This window comes from Ovis canadensis, chromosome 16, assembly GCF_042477335.2.
Source record: "Ovis canadensis isolate MfBH-ARS-UI-01 breed Bighorn chromosome 16, ARS-UI_OviCan_v2, whole genome shotgun sequence".
Classification (NCBI taxonomy): Eukaryota; Metazoa; Chordata; class Mammalia; order Artiodactyla; family Bovidae; genus Ovis; species Ovis canadensis.
This window is the reverse complement of record NC_091260.1, coordinates 48,772,974-48,800,010: the sequence shown is the minus strand read 5'-3', so window position 1 is coordinate 48,800,010 and position 27,037 is coordinate 48,772,974. Positions and strand designations below refer to the sequence as shown.

The following is a 27,037-nucleotide window of genomic DNA, read 5'->3' as shown; positions in this document are numbered from 1 at the left end:
AAAAGAGAAACCTTTTTCTTTCTTGCTAAGTAGGTTTCTTGCTGCTGAAATCTACTTGTAACCAACCACGGCTGGAGGTGTTTGAGGGTAGAGTTTTGCCTTGTCCATTACATGGTTCCCATAACATCCAGCCCAGCCTGATCCCTAGGGCACAGAAAGGTTTGTGATGCTGCTTTTTTCTTTTTTTTGTCACTTATTCATTTGACAAAAGATAATCACACCTGCCCTATGCAGGTAAAGAAAAATCAGCTTTGACTTGAATAGTTTGCAGCACAGTTGAGAAGATAGTCCAGGACACACAGCAAACCTGCAATGACCTACCCCTGACCACGCACACACAGAACTCTCTCCCTTTGCCTACTGGCCTTGGGTGGTGTAGGACCCTCCATAGCCAGAGGAAGGAACAGCCCCTCTCCAGGCAGCTCTGTTTCTGACTGGAGCCCTGGGCTCCACGTGGGGGTTATGGCCACACACAGTCTTTCCCAGTCATCAGTTAACCATGCATCCCAGAACAGACGATGCCATGAGAAGCTGTTGTCTGAACCTCTCGGGCCTGCAGTCAAGGAAGAACCTAAGGGCCCCTCCACTTAAGGTTCAGAAAGCCAGCTGAGGGAGACTGCTTCTATCTGGACCATAATCTCCCTTCATAGGGCAGGTCCCTGAAATGCAACCTCCCTCTTGTTGAGAAGGAGCAGCTTCCTGTTCTCATGGCTCCGATAGTGTGTTCCCAAATAAGCCAATGGATAATAGTAAATAAATATATTTATTTATGTTACATTTATAAATTTATATTAAATATGTATTATAAATAAATAAAACAAGGCAAATAGATGGGAAAAAAGCTCCAAAATCACTGTGGATGGTTACTGCAGCCATGAAATTAAAGGTACTTGCTCCTTGAAGAAAAGCTGTGACAAACCTGGACTGCATTACTTTGCCAACAAAGGGCTGTCTAGTCAGATCTATGGTTTCTCCAGTAGTCATGTATGGATGTGAGAGCTGGACCTTAGAAAAGGCTGAGCACCAAAGAATCGATGCTTTCAAATTGCGATGTTGGAGAAGACTCTTGAGAGTCCCTTGGACAGCAAGGAGATCAAACCAGTCCATCCTGAAGGAAATTAACCCTAAATAGGAGAAGGAAATGGCAACCCACTCCAGTGTTCTTGCCTGGAGAATCCCAGGGATGGTGGAGCCTGGTAGGCTGCCATCTATGGGGTCGCACAGAGTCGGACACAACTGAAGCGACTTAGCAGCAGCAGCAGCATTCACTGGAAGGACTAGTGCTGAAGCTAAAACTCCAGTACTTTGGCCACCTGATGCTAAGAGCTGACTCATTGAAAAAGAACCTGATGCTGGAAAAGATTGAGTGCAGAAGGAAAATGGGGGTGACTGGGTGGGACTCAGTGGACATGAGTTTGAGCAAACTCTGGAAGATAGTGAAGGACAGAGGAGCCTGGTATGCTGCAGTTCATGGTGTCACAAAGAGTTGGATGTGACTTAGCAACTAAATAACAATAACAGATAAACCAAAGGACAAGCGTCTTGACCCAGGTGCTTGCAGCTGGTCCAGGGACGCTGAGCTGGATCCTGGCTGGCGCCGACCACTCAGAACTCACCACGTAGTCTCACCTTGGCCTTTCTAGTCACGTGCTCTATGGTTCCGTCCATGGCAAGGGAAGGCAGAGTACAGTAACAAGTCAAGCTTGGAAGAAGGCCTGGAGCTTGAATCAGGGAGGAATAAGCTCACTTCTTGGGAATGGATCAGTGACTTCACTTGGGCATCATGTAAATGCCAGTTTTTCATGACTTGCTGATGTCTGCCAGGGCCAAATTAAACTTGCCACATCAATGAATGAAAACAGCCCAAACATAAGTCATCACATTTTTAAAAGTCACTGAATTGATGCATTGAAGGAAACTTTTATCTCCTCCACAACATGGCTATAAAGACCACAAAGCACAACTTTGTGGTTAGACAGAATCTACACAAAGAGGGTCTGGCAAAAACAGAGCTCGTGACATATTAATGAACTGATGAAATCATTTAGCACATAGTTTTAGACTGTGGGCTCAGGTCCAGGCCTTGTTCAAGGCGTGGGGCTTTCAATGCTGAGCAAAACTAAGGAGATGATCACAAAGTTAAAGTGTCCTAGATGTGAGGAGTGCAGGTTGCTGACAGTGGGCTATGGGTTGAGATTAGGCCTGACCTTCTCTAGCAGCTTGGAGGAAGGGCAGTTGGAGTCAAAGTAGGAAAGAAGATTAGAAGCTAATTTAGCATGGAGAATGGAGAAGAATGTTCCAGGAAGATCCAGCTGGGGTGAGCAGAGGCCCTGAGTGAAAGGGGCTGGGAGCTTTCAGGCTTGAAAGCATGGGGCACATGGAGTGGGCAGGACAGGGCCAGATCACATGTGACTCTGCAGATCATGCTCAGGTGTTGTTTTTTTATCCTGGGAACAGTGAGAAGGGGTGATGAGATCTGATTAAAACCACTCTGGTTCCACAGTGGGGAGAAGTTGGGAGGATTGGAAGAGGTGAAGTGTGACCAGTTTGAATTGAGCAGTGGGGTTGGTCCAGAGGAGAGGGGCCTGGAGTAGGTGATAACAATGAGAGGAGAGAGTGGCTGAATTCCTGAGGGATATAGGAGGCGAAATCCAGCCTGTGGCATGTTCACATTATAGCAAGGTCACCATGACTGCTATAATGTTCGTATTATAGCAAGGTCACTGATTGACCAATTTTTTGTACTAGTTTTTAAATAATGGAGAAAATGTACCCGAGATTGTGCACATTAAATAGTAAAAGTTGCATGGGTCAGGACCACAAAACTTGTTAAAAGCAATGTTTTATAGGGATGTGCTGTGCTGTGCTCGGTCGCTCAGTCATGTCGGACTCTTTGTGACCCCAGGGATGTAGCCTGCCAGGCTCCTCTGTCCACGGGGATTCTCCAGGCAAGAATACTAGAGTGAGTTGCCATGCCCTCCTCCAGGGGATCTTCCTAACCCAGGAATCGAACCCAGGTCTTCCACATTGCAGGCAGATTCTCTACCATCTGAGCTACCAGGGAAGCCCAAAAATACTGGAGTGGATAGCCTATCCCTGCTCCAGGGGGTCTTCTTGACCCAGAAATTGAACCAGGGGATCTTCTTGACCCAGGAATTGAACTGGGGTCTCCTGCAATGCAGGTGGATTCTTTACCCCCTGAGATATTGGGGAAGCCCTTTATAGGGATAGGAATATCATAAACTGAAACAATGGAAGCACTTTACAAATGGGAGTTCTGCTTAGAGTGGGAAAGGACATGCATGATTAGATGCCCTTCAGGTGGGCTAAGCAGTTCTCCTTCCAGAATAGTGTTTGGTTCTACCAAGGGCACGATATAAGGCTGACAGCTGGGGGAGGGGAAGGCATAGTGGGGGGAAGGCCTCCAAGTTTGGCAGCTCCAGGTGGCATGTGACAGTATGTATTGCCCCCTCCTCTTCACTGGAGGACTTGCCATTGGCCCTTAAAAAATGGATGCAAACTCAGTTTTCCCCAGGAAGGGCAAAGTATGTGTTGTCCTTGTCTTACAGCTGTGGGGGCAGAAAGCAGGCATCCCAGTGAGGCACATCGGTGCGTGGAGCTGTGGTCCAAGAAGAAGAATAAAGCCCAGTCCCTGCTTCTACGGTACCATATTCACGTCAGGGGCTTGACCGCTGATGAAATGCCACCAACTACCGACAGTAGTTGAGATTAGGCCTTACCTAAGGATACATATAGATTGAAAGTCAGGGGATGGAAAAAAGATATTCCATGCAAATAAGAATCAAAAGAAAGTGGGAGTAGCAATAATCATGTGAGACAAATAGACTTTAAAAACTGTTACAAGAGATAAGGAAGTATGGGAGGGAGGGTTTGGGGGAGAATGGATACATGCATATGTATACCTGAGTCCCTTCACTATTCAGCGGAAACTACCACAATATTGTTAATTGACTGTACTCGAATACAACATAAAAAGTTTAAAAAAAGAAATAAAGAAGGTGAGACATCACTTTACCAACAAAGGTCCGTATAGTCAAAGCTATGATTTTTCCAGTAGTCATGTATGGATGTGAGAGTTGGACCATAGAGAAGGCTGAGTGCCAAAGAATTGATGCTTTTGAATTGTGGTGCTGGAGAAGACTCTTTTGAGAGTCCTTTGGACTCTCAAAGAGATCAAACCTGTCAATCCTAAAGGAGATCAACCCTGAATAATCAGTGGAAGGACTGATGCTGAAGCTGAAACTCCAATACTTCGGCCACCTGATGCGAAGAGCCGACTTATTGGAAGAGACCCTGATGCTGAGAAAGACTGAAGGCAGGAAGAGAAGCGGGCAACAGAGGATGAGATGGTTGGATGGCCTTACCGACACAATGGACATGAATTTGAGCAAACTCCAGGAGATAGTGAAGGAAAGGGAAGCCTGGCTTGCTGCAGTCCATGGGGCCACAAAGAATTGGACTTGACTTAGCGACTGAACACAACCATCACATGCAGGGGAGCTTGGGGAGAGGTGGGGGTGGGAAGAAACCAGAGGGACAAGTAAGAAAAGCTTCATGGAGATGGGTATAACGGGCTTGAAGGTTGAGACCAATTCCCAGTTCAGAGCGGGGGGATGGGGGTGGGGACACGACATGAGGAAGCACTGAGATATAAAGGCACAAAGCTGGTCCAGCAGCGTGGGGGCAAACCACTGGTTCTTGAGAGAAGAGTCCTGCAAGGGAGAAGCAGGTTGGAGTCAGACAGCAAATGGCCTTGGATGGCAGGGTAAAGTGTAAAAGGAGCCATTGAAGTTTATTGAATTAAGAATGAAAACACCAGTGTTTTAGAAAGATGAAGACTAAAATCTATGCAGGAAAAGCAAATTACATTTCAACCTGGACACGCTTCCCAAGAGCACAGTGTAAGTTCTGCCGATGTGGTTGACATCTCTGGGTACTAAAGATTGTGCAGGTTGGAGCTCAAGGAAGGCTGCATGGTCCATGTGGCCCCCACATCTGAAAAGACAAGACAAAGGGGATCATGGCAAGTGATCTATTAACTTCTGGGCGACAGTGGAAGTCCTGGGAACCATGAAGGACTGCCAGCTCTGCTGAGGTTTGATCTGATGAATATTAGAAAATTCTTACCAATCTTGCTTATTTTTAAAAAGGTGCTTCAATTAATTCTCTGGTTTGCAAGAATTTTCTCAGCATGCTCTCATGACCAGAACTGTGCGTACACCTTCTTTCTCTGATCTTTTCCCCTAAGACTCAAGTAGTGTCTATTCTCTCTCTCTCAGTTAGTTCATGTGACCCCCCCAGAACTAGAGGCCCAAAGAGATTGGGAGCCAAGTTTTCAATAGGCAGGAGGCTATTCCTTACTGTTCCTTGCTGTACCATCAGAGCACAGGAGCTGGCTGACTGGAAACAGACTGAGCTTGTCCATATCCTGGAGTTTTAGTAGACTCTTAGGTGTGTGCTTTAGGATAAGTCCAGCCAAGCCATTTTTCAGGACTGCATGGCTATACGCTTCCAAGTTTTTCTCTTTATTTCTAGGGGAACTACAGCACCACTGTGAAGCGGAACCAAGTCCTGCACTGGAGCTGGGAATCTGAGCTCCCTTTGGAATGTGCCATACACTTTGTAAGAATGAGGACTATGGTGGATGATGCCAGGATTCCTGCACCCAGGTTCTGGAGTAACTGGAGTTCATGGGAGAAAGCAGATGGTAAGAAGTGAGGCTATAAAAGAGTGAGGGGGTTTCCTATCTAATATTTCTTGGGGATCAGTAGTCAAATGGTAGAAGTCCTTATTGAGGAACTCCAGGTAGACACCAGCATTATTTATATTTGGCTCCTACTGGATCTAAAAATCATGAATGTGAGATTGCCACTGGGAGATAGAGGTCTCAGGATTTTAATATTCTTGCCTGGAAAATTCCATGGACAGAGGAACCTGGCAGGCTACAGTCCATGGGGTCCACAAAGAGTCGGACGTGACTGAGCACCTACACATTGGACCCAAAAAGCATGGATGTGAAACTTGCTCCTGGGAGACAGACAGATGTCTGAGGATTTTCCCTCTGAATTTATTCATTGAAATAATTATGCACATTCAGACAATGTAGGATTCATTTTCCATACGTGTGAAGTATGTACATTATAGAATGCTAAGTGAACAAAGCAAAATATAAATTGTACATGTATTTTATTAGAACAACACAAAATGTGTATATGACTAGAGCAGACTTTGGGAAGCTTTTTCCATCAAGGACAAGATAGGAAATATTTTAGGTTTTACAACCCTATGTTCTCTGTCGGGGCTATTCAACTCCACCCTTGTAGCATGGGAGCTGTCATAGGCAGTGTGTAAATGAATGGTTGTGTTCCAATAAAACTTTATTACAAAAAGCAGATGGTGGCTGGAATTGGCCCACGGGCCATAGCTTGCCAACCCCTAATGTAGAGACAAGGGAGGGAAATATGGAAAACTGGAAGTAATTCTTCATTTGAGTAATGAATTCGTGGGTAATTGTGTTTTAAATATCTCTTAATTTTGGTTATTTTGTTGCAATTAAAATTTAGCATTCTTCACAATTTCGTATGCTTCAACTAAGCTATAGGTTAGCTGTAAAGCAATGGCATCTGATGCTCTCAACTATATACCTTGATAGGTTATCTGAAATTCCTACCAAGAGAACCATTCCTTAGCTAAGTATTTATGCAAGTTTGACTCAGACCGATAACACTTTAACCTACAAGAGACCCAATGATTAGTTTAATACTAATAGAATAAAATCTGCTTCCTAGTTGCTGCTTTCAACACTATATGTATTTAGTTGTCACATCTCCCCTAGGAAATACATGTAATTCTCATCCCTTTTTCACAGATGAGGAAGTGGAGGCCCAAATAGCTTTAAAAAAAAAAAAAAATTAAGGTCATCAGGCCACTAAGTGGTGGAGGCAGAATTCTAACCTGGAAAATCTAGCTCCATAGGCCATGCTCTTAACCATCACATCCTATTGCTGAGAGGCACACGTAGGGAAAAAGAAAAAAAGAGAGAGATTAAAAAGATAGTAACAGAAAAAGAAAGAACAAGATTATCAGCAACTTTGGTACAATAGACGAGGTTTCTCAAAATTGTAACCTCCACACTGACCCCAAAATTGATAGAAAAGCTGATTATGCCTGTAAAATTTTTATTAAATTATACTTGATTTATAATATCATGTAAATTTCAGGTAAATAGCACAGTGATTCAGTTATACATTTATATGTATCTTTATCAGATTCTTTTCCCTTAAAGGCTGCTCCCTGTGTATACTAGGTCTTTGTTGATTATCTGTTTTATACACAGTAATGTTGGGTTTTGTTTGTTAGTTTGTTTGTTTTTTCACCAGAGAAAGCAGCTTTTATTGATGAGTTATCTCCAGAAACCAGAAAGACTATGTATCCACTTTTGGTCACCCTCTATCCCTCTAGACCTCCCAGTGCTCCACCTAGGGAAGGGATATAAATTGCTTCCTGGTTTTTCAAGGCTCTAGTCTTTCCTCTTCCTCTGTAGCCCAACTTAAGAAATCCAGTAGCAATGCTGTTTTTTCCAGCAGTGTCTGCTGCAGCTACTTAGTAACAATCATGGGTGAAGGGGTGTCAGGGGAAGCAGTTAGATGAATAAGAAGAATGATGCACAGGAAAACAGGAACCGTAGCCTATCAAAGGTCCCTCTGTCCTGCCTCAGTGGCTTGATCCTTCATTGGCTGCATTTCTCTTTATGCTGAATCACTCCCTTCTGAATCAGATTGGGGATTTCCACTGCCAGCCATGGACCCAGCCCCAGAGCCATGAGATGAGCTAGTCCAAACTTAGGCCCATTCCTGGCCCACAAAGGCTTAAAGTGATCCGTCAGACATATTTTGCCACCCCTGTACATCTTTGCTGTTTTTCCATCTAGTTCAGGTACTGCAATTTCTGGAGCAGTAGTGGGATATGTGATAGGAATGGCAAACTCGATGTCAAACTCATATTTGAGGAGGTCATGGATGTACCAGCATTTTCCAAACCACCGAGTCCCTTCCTTGTTGGACTCCAGTCGGAACCAGTCATTGTCCGCATTCTTGTTGTTCTCCACATACCGTATAAGAGACTGATATTCCTCCTTGAGTCTCTGCACCCACAACTCCTGATCTCGAGGTCCGGCGTTGGTCTTCAGCACCGGGATCTCAGACACGACTCGCCGGGTGGCCTCGTCCGCCACTTTAGACCAGGGCTGTTTTATACACAGTAATATTTATATGTTAACTTGAAACTCCTAATTTATCCACTCCCTGTACTCACCTCTCTCCTTTGGTATCCATGTGTTGTTGTTTCGTTTTGTTTGCTGTGTCTGTGAGTCTCTGTTTTGGAAATACGTTCATTTGTGTCATTATTTTTTCTTTTAGAGTCACATATATGTGATATCATATGTTATTTGTCTTTGTCTGGCCTTCTGCACTTAGTGTGATACTCTCTGCGGCTGCTGCTGCTAAGTCGCTTCAGTCATGTCCGACCTCATGAACAGCAGCCCACCAGGCTCCCCTGTCCATGGAATTCTCCAGGCGAGGATACTGGAGTGGGTTGCCATTTCCTTCTCCAGTGATACTCTCTAGGTCCATCCATGTTGTGCAGATGGCATTACTTCATTCTTTTTTATGGCTGAGTAAAATTATATATATGTATACACACACCATATTTTCTTTATCCGTCTCTCTGTTGATGGATATTTAGGTTGGTTCCATGCCTTGGTATTTGTAAATAGGCCTACAGGGATCTTTTCAAATTGTGGATTTCTCTAGGTATATGCCCAGGAGTGGGATTGCAGGATCATATAGTAGCTCTACTTTCAGTTTTTTAAGGAATCTCCATATAGTTCTCTACAGTGGCCACACCACAGTGTTGGAGGGCTCCTATTTCTCCACACCCTCTCAGCATTTATTATTTGTAACTTTTTGATGATGGCCATTCTGACTGGTGTGAGGTGATACCTCATTGTAGTTTTTTTTCTTTTGCATTGTAGTTTTGATTTGCATTTTTTCTAATAATTGGTGATGTTGAGCATCTTTTCCTGTGCTTTTTTGCCATCTGTTTGTCTTCTTTGGAGAAATGTCTATTTAGGTCTTCTGTCCATTTTTGATTGTCTTATTTGTTTTTTCATATTGAGCCATATGAACTATTTGTATATTTTGGAAATTAATCTCTTGCTGGTTTCATCATTTGCAAATATTTTTTCCTGTTCTGTAGGTTGCCTTTTTCTTTTGTTTATGGTGTTCTTTGCTGTGTAAAAGCTTTTAAGTTTAACTGAGTCCATTTGTTTATTTTTACTTCCATTACTCTAGGAGGCTGATCCAGAAAGATATTGCTGTGATTTATGTCAAAGTGTGTCTTGCCAATGTTTTCCTCTAGGAATTTTAGTGTGTGTATGGTGTTAGTTCAGTCGCTCAGTCATGTCCAACTCTTTGTGACCCCATGGACTGCAGCATGCAAGGCCTCCCTGTCCATCACCAACTCCCAGAGTTTACGCAAACTGATGTCCATTGAGTCAGTGATGCCACCCAACCATCTTATCCTCTGTTGTCCCCTTCTCCTCCTGCCTTCAATCTTTCCCAGCATCAGGGTCTTTTCAAATGAGTCAGCTCTCCACATCAGGTGACCAAAGTACTAGAGTTTCAACTTCAGGATCAGTCCTTCCAATGAATATTCAGGACTGATTTCCTTTAGGATAGACTGCTTGGATCTCCTTGCTGTCCAAGACTCTCAAGAGTCTTCTCCAACACCACAGTTCAAAAGCATCAATTCTTTGGTGCTCACCTTTCTTTATAGTCCAACTCTCAGATCCATACATGACTACTGGAAAAACCATAGCTTTAACTCAATGGACCCTTGTTGGCAAAGTAATGTCTCTGTTTTTTAATACACTGTCTAGGTTGGTCATAACTTTCCTTCCAAGGAGCGAGCATCTTTAATTTCATGCCTGTAGTCACCATCTGCAGTGATTTAGGAACCCCAAGAAATAAAGTCTCACACTGTTTCCACTGTTTCCCCATCTATTTCCCATGAAGTGATGGGACCAGAGGCCATGATCTTCGTTTTCTGAATGTTGAGTTTTAAGCCAATTTTTTCACTCTCCTCTTTCACTTTCATCAAGAGGCTCTTTAGTTCTTCTTCACTTTCTGCCTTAAGTGTGGTGTCATCTGCATATCTGAGGTTAGTGATATTTCTCCAGCAATATTGATTCCAGCTTTTGCTATATCCAGCCCAGCATTTCTTCTGATGTACTCTGCATATAAGTTAAATAAGCAGGGTGACAATATACAGCCTTGATGTGTTCCTTTCCTGATTTGGAACCAGTCTGTTGTTCCATGTCCAGTTCTAACTGTTGCTTCCTGACCTGCGTACAGATTTCTCAAGAGGCAGGTCGGGTGGTCTGGCATTCCCATCTCTTTCAGAATTTTCCACAGTTGATTGTGATCCACACAGTCTAAGGCTTTGGGGTAGTTAATAAAGCAGATGTTTTTCTGGAACAATTGCTGTTTCAGTGATCCAACAAATGGTGGTAGTTTGATCTCTGGTTCCTCTGCCTTTTCTAAATCCAGCTTGAACATCTGGAAATTCATGGTTCACATACTGTTGAAGCCTGGCTTGGAGAATTTTGAGCATTACATTACTAGTGTGTGAGATGAGTGCATTTGTGCAGTAGTTTGAGCATTCTTTGGCATTGCCTTTCTTTGGGATTGGAATGAAACCTGACCTTTTCCAGTCCTGTGGCTACTTCTGAGTTTTCCAAATTTGCTGACATATTGAGTGCAACACTTTCACAGCATCATCTTCCAGGATTTGAAATAGCTCAACTGGAATTCCATCACCTCCACTAGCTTTGTTCATGGTGATGCTTCCTAAGGCCCACTGGACTTCACATTCCAGGATGTCTGGCTCTAGGTGAGTGATCACACCATCTTGATTATCTGGGTCATGAAAATCTTTTTTGTTTAGTTCTTTGGTATATTCTTGCCACCTCTTCTTAATATCTTCTGCTTCTCTTAGGTTCATACCATTTCTGTCCTTTATTGTGCCCATCTTTGCATGAAAATTTCTATTGATGTTGCTAATTTTCTTGAAGAGATCTCTAGTCTTTCCCATTATGTTATTTTCCTCTATTTCTTTGCATTGTTCACTTAGGAAGTCTTTCTTATCTCTCCTTGCTATTCTTTGGAACTCTGCATTCAAATGGGTATATCTTTCCTTTTCTCCTTTGCCTTTCACTTCTCTTCTTTTCTCAACTATTTGTAAGTCCTCCTTAGACAACCATTTTTCCCTTTTGCATTTCTTTTTCTTGGGGATGGTCTTGATCACTGCTTCCTGTACGGTATCCCAAACCTCCACCCATAGTTCTTCAGGCCCTCTGGTTTTCAGATCTAGCCCCTTGAATCTATTTGTCATTTCCACTGTATAGTCATAAGGGATTTGATTTAGGTCATACCTGAATGGGCTAGTAGTTTTCCCTACTTTCTTCAATTTAAGTGTGAATTTGGCAATAAGGAGTTCATGATCTGAGCCACAGTCAGCTCCCAGTCTTATTTTTGCTGACTGTGTAGAGCTTCTCCATCTTTGACTGCAAAAAATATAATCAGTCTGATCTCAGTAATGACCATCTGGTGATGTCCATGTGTAAAGTCTTCTCTTGTGTTGTTTGAGGAGGGTGTTTTCTATGACCAGTGTGTTCTCTTGGCAAAACTCTGTTAGCCTTTGCCCTGCTTCATTCTGTACTCCAAGGCCAAATTTGCCCATTACTCCAGGTATCGGTTGACTTCTTACTTTTGCATTCCAGGCCCCTGTAATGAAAAGGACATCTTTTTTGGGGGGTATTCTAGAAGGTCTTGTAGGTCTCCATAGAACTGTTCAACTTCAGCTTCTTCAGCACATTTGGTCGGGGCATAGACTTGGATTACTGTGAAATTGAATGGTTTGTGTTGGAAATGAACAGAGATCATTCTGTCATTTTTGAGACTGCATCCAACTACTGCATTTTAGACTCTTTTGTTGACTGTGATGGCTACTCCATTTCTTCTAAGGAATTCCTGCCCACAGTAGTAGATATAATGGTCATCTGAGTTAAATTCACCCAATTCCAGTCCATTTTAGTTTGCTGATTCCTAAAATCTCAGTGTTCACTCTTGCCATCTCCTGTTTGACCACTTCCAAGTTGCCTTGATCCTTGGACCTAACATTCCAGGTTCTATGCAATATTGCTCCTTACAGCATCAGACTCTACTTCCATCACCAGTCCCATCCACAACTGGGTGTCATTTTTGCTTTGGCTCCATCCCTTCATTCTTTCTGGAGTTAGTTCTCCACTCTTCTCCAGTAGCATCCTGGGCACCTACCGACCCAGGGAGTTCATCTTTCAGTGTTCTTGTTGTCTTTTCATAGTGTTCTGAGGACTGGGGAAACAGGCACAGACAGAAACTTGTACGCACTAGGACCCAGGAGAAAGGCGCAGTGACCCCACAAGAGACTGACCCAGACTTGCCCGTGAGTGTCCAGGAGTCTCTGGCGGAGGCGTGAGTCAGAAGTGGCCTGCTGCAGGCTTCTGTAGCAGTGCCTGCGTGGGACCTTTTGGAGGAGGTCACCATTATCTTCACTACCTCCACCATAGTCTGACCTCAGGTCAAGTAACAGGGACAGAACACAGCCCTGCTCTTCAATAGAAAATTGTATTAAAGATTTACTGAGCATGGCCCCACCCATCAGAACAAGTTTCCGCCTCGGTCAGTCTCTCCCATCAGGAAGCTTCCATAAGCCTCTTATCCTTCTCCATCAGAGTACAGACAGATTGAAAACCACAGTCACAGAAAACTAACCAATCTGATCACATGGACCACAGCCTTATCTAACTCAATGAAACTATGAGCCAGGCCATGTAAGGCCATCCACAATGGATGGGTCATGGTGGAGAGTTCTAATAAAATGTGATCCACTGTAGAAGGGAATGGCAAACCACTTCAGTATTCTTGCCTTGAGAACCCCATGAACAGTATGAAAACAGTATGAATGGTGTTAGAGAATGTTTTAATTTCGTTGTTTTACATGTAGCTATCCAGTTTTCTCAGTACTGCTTATTGAAGAGACTGTTTTTTCTCTATTGTATTTTCTTGCCTCCTTTGTCATAGATTAATTGACCATAGGTGAGTGGGTTTATTTCTGGGCTTTTGATCCTGTTCCATTGATCTGTGTTTCTGTTTTTGTGCCAGTGACATACTGTGCTAACTACTATAGTTTTGTAGTATAATCTGAAGGCAGGGAGCCTGTTTCCTCCAGTTCCTCTTTTCTGTCTTAAGACTGCTCTGGCTACTCAGGGTCTTTTGTGTTTCCACACAAATTTTTTTGTTCTAATTCTGTGAAAGATGCCGTTGGTAATTTTATAGGTATTGGATCTGTAGAGTGCCTTGGGTAGTGTGGTCATTTTGACAATATTGATTCTTCCAGTCTCAGAACAGGGTGTATCTTTTCATCTGCTCCTGTCTTCTTTGATTTCTTTTGAGACTGATTATTCCTAATCCCCAAAGCACTGGCTCTCAACTGATTGCACATAGAATCACCTGGGGACCTTAAAATCCTACCCCTCAGACCACTGCACTTGGGTGACCTCAGTGACGGCAGTTTTAGAGCTCTGGTGGGCCAGAAGCCAAACTGGAGGGCATGAGGTGATCAGGGGGTGATGACAGCTTAGTGATAGACAGAGGCAGCTCCTTGGGGAGTGGAGGAGCGTGTGAGAGGAGGGAGGATGCAGGCATGGAGGATGATGAGTGGGATATACAGGAAGAAGACAGAAGTGAAAGGAGATACTTGGGTGACTGGCATCTGAGAAGCTGGAAGATGAGTGATTTTCAGGATGATTTAGAGCTTATGAGGGACACATGGCTTGGGAGCTGGGAAGAAGCTAGTGGGTGTGAATGTGGCTTTGCCACTTGCAGGGTGAGCGAACTTGAGGTCAGTCCTGCCTGTCCCATTGCTGTAAGGTGATAAGGATGACAAGAGAGAAAATACATAAGCACTGAACATGGGACCTCCTACATGGCTAGCATTAGTAGAGAGCAGCTACTGCTGTCCTGGAAGCCAGCCAATCACCGGCAATAATAGGGTCATTCACAGGACCACAGGGCGACAATCACTGTGCTGTCTCAGCAGTGGAAGCCGGAGCAGTGATGTTCCCATAATGATAAGAGTGATGGTACACAGCACTTTTTTGCACACAACAAAGTTTATAGATTTTTAGGTTCTTATTTTCTCCAGGAGGTAGAAAAAGCTAAGGTTATCTGTTGAGAGTGAGACAGAAGAGGACTGGTTTGAATTTGAGCCCAAGCCTCACTGAGCTGTCTTCTTTTATCTTGCAGCCCAGAATTCACTTGGAGATCATCCATTGTACGTTTTCCCTAAAGATAAGCTGGTGGAAGAGGGCTCCGATGTCACCATTTGTTACATTTCTAGGAACCATCAAGATAACATATCCTGTTATTTGGAAGATGAACTGACATATGGAAAACAACTTGATCAAAATGTATGGGCATTCGAGCTGAAGAACGTTTCTTTCCATAGGAAAACTGGGACCAATTTCTATTGTAAGGGCCAAGGTGTTCCAGAGGGCGTTGTTCTTTTTGTCTCAAGTGAGTGGACCCATTCTCTGTGACCCCCCTCTTCCCATTTCCCATGGAAGAGATCAAATCTTCTTTCCCAGAAGAAAGATTTCTACTTGTGGCCTCAGTTGACTTTTGTTTTCCAAGCCTTCTAGGAGAGTCTCTGTCAAAGATATTCTGAAGCCATACTTGTCGGATTTCCTGTTGCTTTCTTGAGCTTACTGGAATTTTATTCCTAGAAAATTGAGTGATAAAAAGGAGAAAGTTCAGGTCATGACCTGAACCACTGAGAAAATATCCTGTTTTGTGTGAGCCATGCTGGAATGACCACAGGATGGCGGGGCGGGGCGGGGAGGAGAGAGGCTGCAGGCTGGATGGCCCTAGAGAGGCAGCCAAGGTCGTGGTCGGAAGACCTGGGTTTGAATCTTCTTCCCGTGGCTGGGTGCTCCATCTTGGCCAAGTTTCCCCCTCTGTGAGCTGGTCTAGTAATGGTTGTTGTGAGGATCACAGGAACACGGGCAGGACTGTATGATCAATAGCCGCACACACAGGACTTCAGCAGATGAGGCCTTTACTGCCCTTAACTGGGTGGTGAAGGGGAGAGGAGGCAGCTTGTACTTCTCTCATCGATCTGTGTATGTTCCCCCTCCCCAACCTGCCGTGGCCTCCTGTGTTGTCTTGCAGCCTCCGCCCTCCCCCTCACAGTGGGGTAGCACGTGCCTCCCCTCCCTCCCTGCTTTCCCTGCCACAGGCCATCTCCAGTCTCCTGGATGCTTGCTCACCCATACTCCTTTGTGTGTCCTCTGAGAACAGCGGTGCCTCGGGGACTTGGAGATGCCGCACGTACGTTCCTTAGAACTCTCAGCCTTCAGCTGCTGAAGTTAGCAGGTTCCCCAGATCTGGCTTCCTGGCCTCCCAAGCACAGCCCAGGCTCTCGAAGCCACAGCATCCAACGCGAAACACCAGGCAACACTGACTCCATTCACTCATCACTTGGCCCATTTTGTCTGCGTGTTGCCAGACTGCTGCGTGCTCACTGGCCAGCTCTGGGGCCAGCAGTGCAGACCTCATACAGTCACTCCCGCTGTCCCTGGTGACATCCCAGCAAAGCACCAGGGAAGGAAGGAGAAGGGGCCAAGGTGAGGTACCCGAATGTGACTTTCTGGAGCTGCTGATGCGCTGGCCTCTGTTGAAGTAAACTTTTCAGTGTTCAGAGCAACTGTGTGGCCTCAGATCCCAAAGAGAGCTTTCCATTTCATTTGTGTTTCAACAGCGGGCTTCTGCTCAGCATTTCATCTGCCTTTTCTTTGTATGGACAGAAGTGCTTGAAGAGCCCAAGGACTTTTCTTGTGAAACCCGGGACCTGAAGACTGTGACCTGTACTTGGGATCCTGGGAGTGACACTGGCTTGATTCAACTGCCTTCCTACACTCTATTTGAATCGTAAGTGAGCTCTGGTTACGTTAGTGACAGATTCTCCCTTGTTTGAGGTGCTTCTGACAACATATCAAAAATTTTCAACAAATATTTTCAGACAACCTTGCCAGGGTCAGGAAGAAATCCTTAAGGGGTCACAGGTATATAATACTTCCTATCCAAGTTTGGTGAAAGGAAAATGGAGCATAAAAATAAGACCATTAGTTGTGAATCTTGATGTGAAATAACTTCATCTGGTGATCTGAATCTACCAAATTTCTAACTTTTTAAGAGTACCCAAAGTAGTAAACTAAGGAAAGTTTCCACAACCCCTGAGGGGAAGTCAGCAATTCATCCTTACGTATTTAAGCACATAAATCAAGTTTTTTGAAACAGTGTTTTCATCGTCAGTATTTGCTGGTGATGGATCGATGCTGTTGTGTGGAACATAGTTTGAAAGCCACTGAACGTGTCCCCCAAGGGATTCAGGGACACACATCTGTGTTGACAAAAGTGTAAACCCTGAAATTGTTGTATGTGTGTGTGTGTTTTTTTTTTAAGATTTTCCGGGAAAAAGACACTTTGTAAACACAGAAACCGGTGTGATTGGCAAGTAACTCAAGACTCACAAGAAGTGTATAACTTTACACTCGTGGCTGAAAACTACTTTAGAAAAAGAAGTGTCAGTATTCTTTTTAACCTGATCCATGGAGGTGAGACTTGAGTGTAGCTCGCTGTGGTCACTGGCATAGCTTTGTTTGACACCGTGTGTGATCGAGTCAATGTACTGGAGATTTCTTCCTAGTTCACAGCCTAAGCAAAAGTCTTAGTTTGTAACTACTGTTCATGCCACGCTTCTCCTCATGGGTGCATGCATGGCCCATGGTCCCCATTATTTGTTTGTGTTGATAATGTAATGGATGCCAAGGAGCTTACCTCCTATTCAGACTAGAAATCTAACAATGACTTCCGTCATCTTCCATCCCACAGCCCCCGTCCCGCTCCTTCCACTGCGGAAATGACACATTTGTTTTGTGTGTTCCTGTGGATATATTCTCATTTCTTATGAAATCCTGTTTTTATTTTGTTTTAATGCATACCAGAGACATTAAGCTATATGTAATAATCCTAGTAATTGTTTTTATATAGTATTAAATTGCTAACACTTACTCATATTATCCAGGGGTGTTATAGTCCATTTATTTTCACTGCTATAAAGTATTTCATTGTGTAAATACAGTATTTCATTCGTACATCTCCTTTGATGGGTTTTCAGATTGTCTCAAGGTTTATGCTCTTGGATACAGTGTTAATAAGAGCATTTTGATATATATATATATATCCAGTAAACACCTGTAATTTTTTTTGAGCATATACCTATACCTAAGAGTAGAATTGATGAGGACTCAGAAAATGTAAATGTTCAACTTATAAGATAATGCCAAATCCATTTCCAAAGTGGTTGTAGCAGTGTATTCTCTCCAAATTGGTGTTGTCGTCCTTTTCATTTTTGCCAGTTGAATGAATGGAAAGTGGTATTTTGTGATGGTTCTGATCTGCACATCTCTGAAGCTGCGTGTCTCTGTCTGTGTTTTGATTATACCCCCTCCTCTTTTATGAAATGCAGAATCTTTAATCATGCTGTTCATTTATTCTGGAATGCTTGTCCTTCTTTTACGTTCTTAATTCTACACATCATTTAGATTTCAATTCAATTATCACTTCAGTCAGTCAGCTAACTACAGGGTGATGCCAATCCAGCAGGCACTTCGGATCCAGCTGTGAACAGGATTGAGTAATTGCCCCTAATGAGTTTATGTGCTAGTGTGTGCTGGGGGAGAGGGTGGAGAGGGGGGTGTGGAGACATGCAGTAAATATATAAACAATAGCGCAAATCCAAGCATTGCTAAGTCCTGTGAAGAAGATAAATTGAGGTAGGAGGGTAGAGAATGGGATGAGGGCGTTGAAGGGTGGGGAGGCAGCATTGGGAGCAAACGGAATGGATTAGAAAAGGTCTCAGGATGGGAGCAGGCTCTGGGTGTTTCAGGGACAGAAAGAACATCCTGTGTGTCTCCTGTGAGAGAAAGGAGATTGGAGTGGTGGGCAATGGCCAGGTCACACAGCAGCTCTGGAAGGGGGTAAGATGGAAGGTGTTTTTATTTCAGATATTCAATGATATTTTTCAGTTCTAAAATTTCCATTTAATTCTTTCTTTAAAACCGTTTTTTTCTCCACTGAGAAGTGTTTTCCTTCTATTCATTTCAGGCACCCTTGCTTTCACCTCGTGGATCTGTTTTAAAGTCTTTATCTAATTGTTGTAGCTTCAAGGGAGTCATCTTGATGCATGCGTTGGTATCTGTTGACTGACTTTTCCCTTTGAAATTGGTGGCATTTTCTGTTTTTTGGTTTTGTTTTGTATGTCGAATGATTTTGGATTGTATTCTTGCCATTGTTAAAGTTACTTTGGTTAGACTCGGGATTCTGTTATATTCTCTTTGATGGGCCACTTCTCCAAGTTTCAACTCCCCTCTATGTTCTTCCCTGCTTTTGTTTAAGAGTCCTCAGTTTCTTTTTATATTTTTTTCCGAGTTTCTAATATAATCAATGAGAAAGAAAGGCTGTAGTTGGCTTACTCTATCTTAGCTACAAGTCTGGTTTTATTTGTCATTTTCTCAAAAATAAGCAAAAATACTTATTGGGTAAAACATTGAAAAAATGAAGTGCCTATTTACCAAAGTCTTTTTGGATCTATGCTTGAGTTTTTTCTTTATTTTTTAATTTATTTTGGCAGTTCATCCCTTGGCTCCCTATAACTTATTCCCTAAAAGTGTCAGTGCTACAAATGCCACCATGACCTGGAAGGTGTCCTCCATAGGACACAATTCTGCACTTTTGTGTCAGCTTCAGCTCCTTGGTGAAGGAAAAGTGATACAAGTAAGAGCTTAACTTTCTATTTTCAAAAATTTCTTTATGTCTAAACAGAGACTAGTGCATATAAAATCTCCTGAAATTTTTATTTCTGTGTGGGTTCAAATGGAAGGGAACATCTGTTTACAAGGAGGAATGTTACTCAGCCACTAAAAGGAATGAAAGTGGGTCATTTGTAGATACATGACCAGTCTGTATGACTGGATGAACCAGTCTGTCATACAGAGTGAAGTGAGTCAGAAATGGGAAAACAGTGATCATATATGAATGCATAATGTGGAATCTAGAAAATGGTGCAGATGAACCTATTTCCAAGGCAGAAATAGAGATGCAGACATAGAGAATGGACTTGCGAACATGGGGCTGAGGGGAAGGAGGAGTGGAATGCTTTGGGAGACTGGGATTGACGTATATACCCTACCATGTATTAGGTTGGTGCAAAAGTAATCACGGTTTTGCATTGTTGAATTTTACTGTTTGATATTAGAATACCTTCTTAAATAAATGTGGTTATGATATGTATCATTTTATGTGCCCTTCTCACTTTATGTTTTTTGCTAATGGCTTATGACTTGCTATTTATTTTATATTTATTTTAGACTAGGGAAATGATGTTAGACAAAAAGCAAATTCAAGCGATTTTCTTATTAGAGTTCAAAATGAGCCATAAATCAGCAGAGGCAACTTGCAACATCAGCAACACATTTGGCCCAGGAACTGCTAACGAGTCTATAGCACAGCAGTGGTTCAAGAAGTTTTGCAAAGGAGACAAGAGCCTTGAAGATGAGGAGTGCGGTGACTGGCCATCGGAAATTGTCAACGACCAATTGAGAGGATCGTTTTCCAGCTACAGGAGAAGTTGCCAAAGAGCTCAGTGCTGACCATTCTATGGTAATTCAATATTTGAAGCAAATTGGAAAAGTGAAAAATCTCCATAAGTGGGTGCCTCATTAACTGACCAGAAATCACAAAAAACATCATTTTAAAGTGCTGTCATTTCTTATTTTATGCAAAAACAATTAACCATTTCTTGATCGGAGTTTGATGTGTAATGAAAAGTGGATTTTATATGACAACCGGTGATGACCAGCTCAGTGGTTGGACCTAGTAGAAGGTTCAAAGCCCTTCCCAAAGCCACACTTGCACCAAGAAAAGGTCTTGGTCACTGTCTGATGGTCTGCTGCCTGGCTGATCCACTATAGCTTTCTGAATCCTGGCAAAACCGTTACATCTGAGAAGTATGCTCAGCGAATCAATGAGATGCACTAAAAACTGCAATTCCCGGCACTGGTCAACAGAACAGTCCCAGTTTTTCTGCACGACAATGTCTGAATGGACATTGCACAGCCAGTGCTTCAAAAGTTGAATGAATTGGGCTATGAAGCTTTGCCTCATGCACTGTTCACCTGACCTTTCACCAACCAGCTACCACTTCTTCAAGCATCTCAGCGATGTTTTGCAGAGAAAATGCTTCCACAACCAGCAGGAGACAGAAAATGCTTTCCAAGAGTTTGATGAATCCCAAAGCACAGATTTTACACTACAGGAATAAACCAACGTATTTCTTAATGGGAAAAATGTATGGATTGTAATGCTTCCTGTTTTGCCTAACAAATACATGTTTGAGCCTAGTTATAATGATTTAAAATTCATGGTCCGAAACCACAATTACTTCTTCACCAACCTATATAAAATGACTAGTGAGAAGCTGCTATATAGCACAGAAAGCTCAGCTCGGAGCTCTGTGATAACCAAGAAGGGTGGGATGATATGAGGTGGGAGGGAGGTCCAAGAGGGAGGGGATATATGTGTGTGTGTGTGTGTCTATATATACATATATATAATGTATATATATAGATGATTCATTTTGTTGTACAGCAGAAACTAACACAACATTGTAAAGCGATTCTGTTCCAATTAAAAAAACAAAGGTCCAGGAAATTAATCATAAACCTCTAGAATTTAGAGATATTTTTCCTCAAAGAACTAGCTGTACTCCAGGTCTAGACGTTCCGTGTGTGATTTGGCTTTACAATAAAGTGTGCTCACCGGTACTTCTGTCGTCTTCCTCCTCATTTCATCTTTTTTTTTTTTTTTTAAATCAAGCAACACAATATCTCCGTCAGAGTGAACGGTGAGTACCTCTTAAGTGAGCTGAAGCCAGACACAGAATATGTGGCCCGTGTACACTGCGCTTATGCCGACCACTTCTGGAAATGGAGTGAATTGATTAGCCAAAACTTCACCACAGCTGAAGCTGGTACGTTTGGCTCCCTGACATCCCAAGAATCTAAACTGACTGAGAGGAGATGGGTGGACTTCCCTGAGAACTTCTGCTTGTACCAAAACTCAGGGGAAAGTATTACAGCAGAGGCTGAGTAGCATCTTAAAAAAAAAAAAAAAGTGAATTTAATGCCTAACGGAGTGTGGGTGGGAAGACATCTACCTCAGACATTTATTTGCCATCCAGGTTATTTCTACTGAACATCTTCTCTGGGATTTTTAGTTTTCCAAAATGGTTTCTAAGCTCCTGGTACTGCTGGATTCCTGTTGAAACTGGGGCCCTGTAAATAAGTATGAACTTTTCATTCAGGCGTGGGGACAAACAGTAGCATTTTTCCTGAGGAAAGCACTAATCTCATAGAAAACAGCCATGGGCTGTGTTTGGAAAGGTAGTATCTGGAAGCTTAATCATCATTGTTAAGTCATTCATTCCAGCGACAGCAAACTGGGAGCTTTCTCATGATGCTCTCAGAGGTTGTTTCGTCAATAATGACTAAACAGAGAGTTTTCCTCCCAAATAACTACGTTTTAGACCACAAGTATTGCTCAGGAGATGAGATGGCCCAGCCCTGCATTCATCTCCTTCCAATGCCACATAATAGTCCTGCCATCGCCCGGCTCACGCATGAGGCAGCCTGGGCCCCTGGACTGGGGAGACGCGCCAGCTTGCGCTTAATGAGCAGCAGACGGAACAACAGTAACCGGAGCACAGAGTGTTTAGTATGTGCCAGACGCAGCTCCAAGGGTTCCAGTGTTTTCCTCAAATCCTCCCAGCGCCGTGCAGCAGGTCCTGTTGTCTCCTCACTCAGTGGATGAGGCCCGGGAGGCACAGGGAGGATGAGGAGTTTCACAGGCCCCTGAGTCAGCACCGCGGCTGACACCCAGGCCAGCAGACTCCAGAGCTTCCCCGTCACCCAGACTGCCTGGTGTGGCTCTCAGGGGTGTCCCTGCAGCCTGGAGAGCTTGTGGCCTCAAATCCGGGCTGTTTTGCTGCCTAAGGAAGGATTGTGTATGTTTATTTGATTCCATCTTGTTATTCATGTCTGCAGGCTGTGGAGTTTTTTTTTTTTTTTTTTTCTGTTTCAGCCTGGAAGGGACATTTAAAAATGTTCTGACTGAGGTGGTAGGGAGGGCAGCGCACGAAAATCCACACCTGGGCTGGTCACCAGAGGTGCTCAGTAGCCTCTTCCCCTCGTCAGCCCCTCCAGGAGTCCAGTCATTTTTTTCTAGTCATATAGAGCCCCCAAGAAATCTTGGAGCAGAGAACCCCGTTCCTGATGGTAATGTGGTGTATTCCTCAACTGTGGGCTTCCCAGGTGGCTCAGTGGGTAAAGAATCCTCCTGCAATGCAGGAGACACAGGAGATATGAGTTCAGTCCCCAGGTCAGAAAGATCCTCTGGAGAAGGACATGGCAACCCACTCCAGCATTCTTGCCTGGAGAATCCCATGGGCAGTGGAGCCTGGCGGGCTACAGTCTATAGGGTCGCAAAGAGACACAACTGAAGCAACTGAGCAAAGAAGATTTGCTTTATCGTAATACTTTGCACTTTAATATTGCTTTGCTTTGGGGTTATTTTTTTGCAAGTGTATTCCAAAATTATACCTAAAACTTAGTGGAAAGAAAAAAACTTTACATTTTTTATAGCATTTTTGGTAATTAGTTTATTTTAGATTATAATATCATAAGTCTGAAAATCCTTAACTTTGCTTTTGCAAAGTTAAAATCAATTGAATCTACTCATGATGAACCTATACTTTTTCAACTCTGATAACACTTTGCTCAATGCTGGCAGAGTCGATGTTTATATGTATTATAATCCTACTTAAGCAGAATCACGGTGAGCAGAGATAAATGACCCCATGGGGAGATGCTGTAGTGACATAAATATGGGGCACCACCAGCTGTACTGCTGTTCTCTTCTCATGCAGGTGGTCATGTACAAACCAGCAGTGGAAGATTCTGCACTGAGCTTGAGGTCTCATATGGCGCCTGAGTTTTTCAATATGTTTTATACTTAACATTGGCTTCTCTGATGGCTTGTTTAGCAAATTGAAATCTGCCTCTTAATAGATTTTAAAAATATATGGCTACCTTCATGTTGTGCTAGAAAGTGTTAGCAACTACAGGGGAAAAAAAAAAGAGTCTCTTAAATTTCAGAGATTTCCTTGGTGGCTCAGATGGTAAAGAATCTGCCTGTAATACAGGAGACCTGGGTTCAATCCTTGGGTCAGGAAGATCCTCTGGAGAAGGGAATGGCAACCCACTCTGGTATTCTTGCCTGGAGAATCCCATGGACAGATGAGCCTGGCGGGCTATTATCCATGGGGTTGAAAAGATTTTAAAGATATACAGTCACCTTCATGTTGAATAGAAAGTGTTAGCAACTGTATGAAAAAAAATTTTCATTTTTTAAAAAAATTCAGTTGTTGGGGACCATAAACTATATTTTCATAAAGCAGAGAATTAAAATTTTATGTTATGTTGCAAAACAGTGTTCTTCTTGTGCAGAGATACGTTGAATCCAGTCATAAATCACTGATTTATGTGCCACAGTTTAGTGGCAAGAATGACAAGGAGGCAAGGTCTTCTAGAACAGAGTGGGGAGAGGCATACGGGGGAGGTTTGCAGCCGGTGCCCCGAGGGCCCACACACAGGGAGTTGCCCCAGGCTCAGGCCAGGAGCTGGGGGACAGGCGTGCATGGGGAGGAGGGGGACAAGGAGGGGATCCCAGGCTCTGACCACAGCCAGGGGCCAGCCAGTGTACAATCAGGAGAACTGGGCTCCACTTAAGGGTGTCCAACTGCAGCCTCCACCAGAGGGGCAAGGAAGTAGCAATGGTTTGCTGTGCCTAGAAATTCCAGAAATGGGAAATTTGCCTAACTAATCTAGCATTGGACTGATGCAGGATTCTTGCCTAACTAACCCCCTAGCATTGGACTGACGCAGGGTTCCAAAATTCCTTGGTGGCTTCTAGAAGCTCTGAGGCTTGAGTTTCACAAAGGCCCCCGTGTCACTTCCCGTTCCGATGTAGCAACCCTTTTGTAAAGCACCTACTGAGTGCCTGCCGCTTGTGAGAGTGAACAGTGTGCCACGGCCAAGTGTGTAGACATCACAGAGAGTGAAAAGCCGAGACGCAGGCCTCAGGTCAGACTGGCTGTGGTCACTTTGCTGACTTAACTAGAGGAAGGTTGAAAGTATTGTTCTTCGTCCATGTTGTGACCCAGGAGCTTTCCTTTGGTTGATTTCAGCTCCATCGGAGGCGCCCGATGTCTGGAGAGATGTGACGTTTGTGTCGGGACATCCAACGGTGACCTTGTTCTGGAAGGTAAGAGGCCAGAGGTTTAGAAAGACATTTTTGCTTGTCATTTGCTTTTCACCAAGATTAGATACTGATGTAGTCTTTCGATTGGGAGGGCTCTTCCCAGGAATCCTGTAGAATTTCTGACCTGGTCGGGGAATCTCCACTCCGCATCCATACCCCTAAAACTGGACCAGGGCCTTCTTCTTTGGCAGCCTCTTGCCTTGCCCAGGTAGCTTGTTCTGGTTCTGATGGTTAGAACTGCATCTCCTAACTTCCCCTCAGTCCTGCCCCTAACATCTGCAGGGCCCAGGGCATGAGGAGAAGCAGAGAAATATATACCATATTTTAAAGTTATGAATATTTATATTTGAAAGTGATAAGTCAAGCTTAAAGATTGTAGCAGAAGTCAATCTAGTCCTTCTATGTTGACTAACCTGCCTTCCTGACAACGTGGAAGGCCTGGTTTGTGTTGAGGAGGTGGTGGTGGTGATGTAGTCACAAAGTCATGGCCGACTCTTTTTGATCCCACGGACTGTAGTTCACCAGGCTCCTCTGTCCATGGGATTTCCCAGACAAGAATACTGGCTATGCTGTGCTGTGCTTAGTCACCCAGTCGTGTTCGACTTTGCGACCCCATGGACTGGAGCCCACAAGGCTCCTCTGTCCTTGGGGATTCTCCAGGCAAGAATACTGGAGTGGGTTGCCATGCCCTCCTCCAGGGGATCTTCCCAACCCAGGGATCCAACCCAGGTCCCCCGCATTGTGGGCGGATTCTTTACCATCTGAGCCATCAAGGAAGCCCCACTCAGAGCTCTTGAATTCCTCAGTGTCTAGTGTCTAGTCCCCAGCCAGCGCCCACCCCACTTTGCTTCCCACCTCCACTCTGGGCCTCCCCATCGGGGGGCTTGTTCACACACCTGTGGATGCGCCAGTCTGTACAGGCAGGTTCTGTCCACACCCAGAGCCAACAGCTGCCCCAGCCTGATCTCAGGTCTGGGGGTGCACCATCTGGCTGGGGGTTGAGGCCTTGGGAGTGGGCTTAGGGTTGTGTGGACAGAGAACTCTCTACAACCTGGAGGATCATATGAAAGAGGGACCGTGGGCCCTGGGTCTGGGGAAGCACAGCTTGGAGGCAAGGGGTGACACAGCTGGTGGAGGGAGGCATTCCAGGAGCCCAGCCCCCTCCTGTCTGGGGTTACTCCTGTCTTCCCTGCTCTGTACTCACTGTGGTGGTGGCGGTTTAGTTGCTAAGTCATGTCCGACTCTTGCAACCCCATGGACTGCAGCCCACCAGGCTCCTTTGTCCATGGGATTTCCTAGGAAAGAGTAGTGAGGTGGGTAGCTATTTCCTCCTCCGGGGGATCTTTCCAACCCAGGGATCAAACCAGCATCTCCTGCATTGCAGGCGGAATCTTTACCAACTGAGTCCATACTCACCAAGTGTGTTTTAATCCAGGCTAAATAACCCCCTTCCTCTCGATTCCTTAATTGGTCACCCTTTGGACATGATATGCTCTTAAGCTCATCCCTAAATGATCCTATTCTGTACTCAATTTTAGTTAAAGTAGAATGTCTGATTTCAAGTGTGGTTAATTTAGAAGGTTATTTTCGCTCTTCAACTGTTTTAATTTGCTGTGTGTGTGTGTGTGTGTGTGTGTGTGTGTGTATAAGGCAATCAAAGGAGTTAAAAGATGAGAAAGCAATCAAGCAAATTCTTATTCAGAGGGAAGCCCATGTTGAAATGATTGTCAATATTTGTTTTCAGCCTCTATCAAAAGTGCATACCAATGGGAAGATCCTGTTCTATAATGTAGTTGTAGAAAATCTTGATGAACCATCCAGTTTAGAGGTCCTCTCTGTCCCTGCTCCGGCCAACAGCACAAAAGTAACCCTCGATCAGAGTTCTTACCAGATCTATGTCACGGCTCACAACAGTGTGGGCCCTTCTCCAGCTTCCGCAGTTGCCATTTCTGGACATCCTGAAAATGGTGAGTTTCTCTGGTTTTGTTTTTCTTCACTAGGAAAATGTTGATGGTGTTATTTGGTAGATATGAATAAATTGGAAAGAGTAGTTTGGAGAGACAAAAGATGCAGCTGCCAAACTGTCATTTTCTTTGGGTCCAGGCATGTTGGCAGGTTTCTGGGACAGTCTTCCTCGGTGTGGGAAGATTTCAGCCATGGCTCAGGACATTGCCCTTCCAGGGATTCTTCCACTGATTTGGGAAGTTATCTCAAATTTTACTCAAATAAATGCAACACAAACAAACAGTCCTAACAGAGTTAGAGTTGGTATGAGTGTGCTTTGTGGCTTATGGAATATGAGTTGCATTTCTTATATGGCAAAATATTTTGTCAATTTTGGCCACAAGGAGAACTAGCATCATCTTTCAAAAAGGGCTTTGCCAAAGCTGTGGAATAAACGATGATAACTGTCTAAACAC

General features: G+C 43.9%; 1 protein-coding gene and 1 pseudogene across 1 annotated transcript in view; one reads left to right on the top strand and one right to left on the bottom strand.

Moving 5' to 3' along the window:
• OSMR (oncostatin M receptor) overlaps positions 1–27,037 on the top strand; it is a 65,717-nt gene that overhangs the window by 27,240 nt on the left and 11,440 nt on the right. The window contains exons 4-11 of the mRNA XM_069556142.1: positions 5,557–5,728; positions 14,427–14,696; positions 15,986–16,109; positions 16,644–16,795; positions 18,874–19,016; positions 21,117–21,270; positions 24,544–24,620; positions 26,362–26,584. Of these exons, the coding sequence (XP_069412243.1) occupies positions 5,557–5,728; positions 14,427–14,696; positions 15,986–16,109; positions 16,644–16,795; positions 18,874–19,016; positions 21,117–21,270; positions 24,544–24,620; positions 26,362–26,584 (1,315 nt within the window). The remainder of the gene's footprint in view (positions 1–5,556; positions 5,729–14,426; positions 14,697–15,985; positions 16,110–16,643; positions 16,796–18,873; positions 19,017–21,116; positions 21,271–24,543; positions 24,621–26,361; positions 26,585–27,037) is intronic.
• Positions 7,672–12,768, bottom strand: LOC138421941 (ubiquitin-fold modifier-conjugating enzyme 1 pseudogene; annotated as a pseudogene).